The 4,768-nt window shown below is 41.9% G+C and overlaps 1 protein-coding gene across 1 annotated transcript in view; it reads left to right on the plus strand.

Annotated features, from left to right (window-relative positions):
* LOC103775629 (GATA-binding factor 2) overlaps nt 1-4,536 on the plus strand; it is a gene marked incomplete at its 5' end in the record, with an annotated part of 4,906 nt that extends 370 nt beyond the window's left edge. Inside the window, 2 exons of the mRNA XM_008943099.1 lie at nt 2,712-2,837; nt 3,680-4,536. Of these exons, the coding sequence (XP_008941347.1) occupies nt 2,712-2,837; nt 3,680-3,979 (426 nt within the window). The remainder of the gene's footprint in view (nt 1-2,711; nt 2,838-3,679) is intronic.
* Nucleotides 4,537-4,768: the final 232 nt, after the last annotated feature.

Genomic DNA, 4,768 nt, shown 5'->3' on the forward strand with positions numbered 1-4,768 from the left:
GAGCGTGCCTCTGCCCCAGCCTCCTGCCGCTCACAGTGCGCGGGGTATCGGGTGTCCGGCTCCCCGTTTATCCTCGGATGACAGCTTTTAATTTAATTCCTCATTTATTTGGCCTCTTGGGACGTTTTGGCCCCATACTGGGAGCGAAAGGGTTATGAGCCTGAATGTCCTCCACCGTGTACAAAAAAAAAAAGTTCCAGCTCCAAAAAGCAAAACAAATCAGATGAGTCAAAGCTACTGCTCCCCACTTAATAATTATTTGTATAAAAGCCATGAAGTAATTTTCACTCTTATATTCGCTGGCAATACTAATATTGGTTCCCTCCCCAGACAATCCCCTACTGTTTTAAAAAAAAAAAAAATCCTATTATTTTTCCATGGAGTCACCTATACTTTGTATTTTCATTTGAGTGATTTAAAAAAAATGTCCTTTCTAAGCTCCTGGTAGTAGTTTCCTATCCGGATATCTGTACGTTAAAGATAAGGAAACTTTGTGTATCTGTTTCCTGACTCTAAAAGCTTTAGAGAGTTTCTATAGGCAAGCCTTGCCAGTCATGCTTGCTGTTTTGAAATTTCTAATACACTCTACTCCACAAATAATGCGTAAAATGCTAAGAATAATAAATATAATATTTTTTTTTTGAGCTTTGTGATTTATGGTGCCCAAGTCTCTTAGCTATTCGTGGGCATGTTTCAATGAGGTTTGGAGAGCAGAAAATTGGCATTACTGCTGTAACACTGGGATAGGATACAGAAGATTTCTGTCGTGAGTCAGAATTTCAACTATGCAAGCTTCTTAATGACTTGCCTTCTAAAGTGACTGACATATAGAAAAATGTTAAGACAACAGTGTAACATTATCGTCTTTCAGGCTCAAGTGCTTTCAGTCTGAATGGAACAGGCCATAGAGTTAAGCAGCATAGTTGAGTATCAGTAAGCCATCTCAAATATGCAAACATAGGTCTCCACCTTCCAGTGTGTTGGGAGGGATACTCTGCTCACTGCAAGGGGTTTGGGGAGCACTAGCGTAGTTGTTTTAATGTTTTGTTTTAATTGATTTACAGCTTTGTTTATTGCCCCTTTTTCCGCTGTAGTTTGCTTGTTTGTAGGGGAGAGGAGATGTCCATCTTTGGGAATTTGTTCATTTGACACGCAATAGTAAAGCAATTGTATTAGTAATGTCAGTGTTTGGACGTCTGGCATTAATTGTGTTTGGGTTGCATGAGTGTACTTGCAGTAGGGGGTTACCCCCTCTTTCTGCCTTTGGCCTGTTCTCACTGGCAAGTAAGGGACTGAAATGTATGAGTCTCCAAGGGCTTGATTCTTGCTTTAAGCCGCTGAGCCATCCACGGGCTTTGGGAGAGTTAGAGGGCCATGGTGTAAGTCAGGAGGGAGTGAGAGCAGAACCCAGTGCCTCTTCCTTGGGAGCTGGGTCGGCCTGTGCTTCGTGCGGCGCCGGCGGGCAGGGGAGCGCACAGAGCTGGGTCTGGGAACCCCACTGCTCTGGAGCCTGCTCTCTGCTCACGTTAACCTGAGCTGCAGTGCTCCTACACCCTATGCCTAATTGCAAAAAAGTCCAGGCCCTGGGGAAATCGCCACCATTGATACGCATTAGAAAGTAAACTTGGCTAATTTAAGAAAAGAAAATATCAAGTCCTCAGTATTAATCCAATTGCACAAAATGGACTGTATTTTGACTGCTTCCAGAGGCATGGCTGAAGCTTTCTAATACAAAATTATTTCCCAAAATATGGCGTGCAATTAGTCCGTCCGTAAACGCTTTATATGATACCATGCTTGCACAAAGAACGTATTATTGTGGGGTCTCCTAGGCAAGGGCCCATCCACAAATTACTGGCTGCCTGCTGTTCTACTTTTCCTGTTCTTGTTTTGGGAGGTGGGGTGAATGTTTGGACATTTTTCTTTTCCCCCCACCTTGGTTTCAGCAGAACAATTGTTCTAGGAAAGGGTGGTGGATTTTTTTTATTTTGTTATTTTAAAAATCTTTTAAGACGGTTGTTTGAGGGCTTGTCAGCCAAGGAACTGAGTAGGGACAGAGGCAGCAGAGGGTCAGCAGATCGTTGCTGCGAGGCATGAAATTTGGTTTGCTAAATATTTAAAGAAAGTTGGAGCCGGTTTTGTTTTCTCCCTTTCACTTGTAAATGGAAACTGAATTTTCAGTGATGGCTCTGATAAATACTGCACCCAGTTAAGTAATGCGGTTGGTTTTCTTTTGTGTCCATCTTTAAAGGGCCAGAGTAGGGGTAAAAATCACATTCTTTAAGATGATTCCATCTTTTCAAAACCCCTCCCAATATTGGCACAAACTAAATCGGTCATTTAAAAAAAAAAAAAAAAAGGATTTTCACGATGCATTCTAGAATCCCCTGAAGGGAAAACCTGAACAAATGAGGTGATGTGTTTCCCCTTTTACAATTTTTGTTTGTGGAGTTAGAGATGCATCCTTGCCGTCTGCACACATGATGCCACAAGGCTTGACACTGCAGCTTGCATTGGAGAATACGTGAATTTAAACAAAACCCTAATGGCCACAAAATGTAAAACTGACAGGAGCTTTCCTTCAGCCCTGACGCTCTGTAAAATCCTAGTAACTAGTTCTACCCAGCGTAAATACCGAGTCCAACTTGACCTTTCTCATGATCTCCCTCCTCCTGCTGATACATTTGTAAATTTCTTTTTCTTCTGGTTAGTCAGCGGCTAGGAGAGCAGGGACTTGTTGTGCCAACTGTCAGACCACCACCACAACCTTATGGCGACGAAATGCAAACGGGGACCCAGTTTGTAATGCCTGCGGACTCTACTATAAATTGCACAATGTGAGTATTTACTCATCTTATGTGTCTCTGCTTGGGTAGCTGGGATTGATGTCTTAACTGCATGGTGTACACTAGGCTTTTATTGGTTTCAGGGTTTTGGTGGTTGTTTTATTCCTTCCCCGTCTCTAAGGTTCCCCTGGGAAGAGACAGCCATTCTTTGTCAGCATAGTGATGCTAAGTTCAGTGACATTACCATGTATTAGCTTGGCTTCTAACGCTTGGGCAAATCAGGCAAAATAGAGCTACCACACTTGGTTTTAACTAAGTCTGTTTTTTAACTAAGTATGTTCCCTTCAGAAACACAGAAGATGTTTGGAATGGCTTTGTGCAAAAATTAGTGCCGGTGGGGCATATTAATTTTAATTTTTTAGAAAAACCCATATATATATTTAAGGCTTTGTTTTATTATCTATAATTAAAAATTACTTAGTACTAAGCAAGAACCATTTGACATGTTGGAATGTTACTTAAACTGTAAGTAACAGAGGTTACTGGTACAAGATTGCTCATGTCTTAGGAGTGAATTTGGGTCAACATGTGCCTCCTGGTTTGATCTCTTCTATTAGGAAATGAACAAGGACTGAGGGTAAGCCTACGGGAAAGAGAGTCATCAGCTGCCAAATTCAGTTCAATTTGTTTTTCATGTCTAAGGGGTTTTTGTGTGTGTGGTTTTATTAAACAAATCAATATAAACAAGTTCTGCAGAAAGAAACACCATTTTTTTTTTTGGCCAGAAAAAGGTCTCCATCCAGGAAAAACACATGGGGGCTGTCCAAATATTTTCATTTTTGCACAATAAGGTCATTTTGTCTGCATGAGCCTGATTTTCTCATTTCTTGCAGGTGAACAGGCCTCTGACTATGAAAAAGGAAGGAATTCAGACCAGGAATAGGAAAATGTCCAACAAATCAAAGAAAAGCAAGAAAGGCTCCGAGTGTTTTGAGGAACTGTCCAAGTGCATGCAGGAGAAATCGTCTCCCTTCAGCGCTGCTGCCCTTGCCAGTCACATGGCACCAATGGGGCATTTGCCACCTTTCAGCCACTCTGGACACATCCTACCAACACCTACCCCCATCCACCCATCTTCCAGCATCTCATTTGGACATCCACACCCATCCAGCATGGTTACAGCCATGGGATAAAACCTGATGACCAAGAGACCCACCCAGAGATTAAGAACATGGGGCTTTGCCTAAAATGACAACAAGTAAGAAAAGGTTCTGCCAAGAGGAGAATGTAGGGACGGCAAAAGGGGATCTTTGCTCCCAAGTGGTTTAACTCTTAATGCTGGACTAAAACCTTGCAAATGATGGGTCTTCTGCAAAAACGTGTAGTGGTGCCTGTAATGCACTTTGCCCCCTCAGGTATAAGGAAAAAGAACTCACCTGTTCGAGACTTAATGATCCAGCAGAAAGCAAAAGGTGGCAGAAGCTGAAGGAAAATACTTGGAACTGGCTTTCCTTTCTCTCTTTCTTATTACTGTGAAAATTGTAAAGAGATAAGCAGCCTCCCAGGATGTAATCGGCTCCCTGGAAGCCAGACATGCTGGATTTCTATCACAGACTTTGTTTGGGATGGGAGAAAAAAGAAAAAAAAGAAAAAAAAAAGAAAAAGAAAAAAGAAAAGGACATCTTTATAAAAACATAATTTTTAAAATGAAATCAGACACAAAGTCATATTTATTTTGCTCTTGTTTTCCCAGAAAGCCTCAACCCCTCTGATTGCATGTTTTTGTGCTGTTGTTTGCAATGGGCTACCCTAGGAGAAAACCTGCCTTCAAAACAAGGGGGAGAGGGGAGAACACATTCAGCAGCCCCCTTAGTTTAGCTCCATCTATCTTCCAAATCAAAATATCTACTGGGAAAGGGGGGGGGGAAGGGAACAAAACAAACATGTAGCCATAATATGGGATTTTTATGTGCCCAGGATGG

The sequence above is a fragment of the Merops nubicus genome, unplaced genomic scaffold, assembly GCF_000691845.1.
Source record: "Merops nubicus isolate BGI_N331 unplaced genomic scaffold, ASM69184v1 scaffold23356, whole genome shotgun sequence".
NCBI lineage: Eukaryota > Metazoa > Chordata > Aves > Coraciiformes > Meropidae > Merops > Merops nubicus.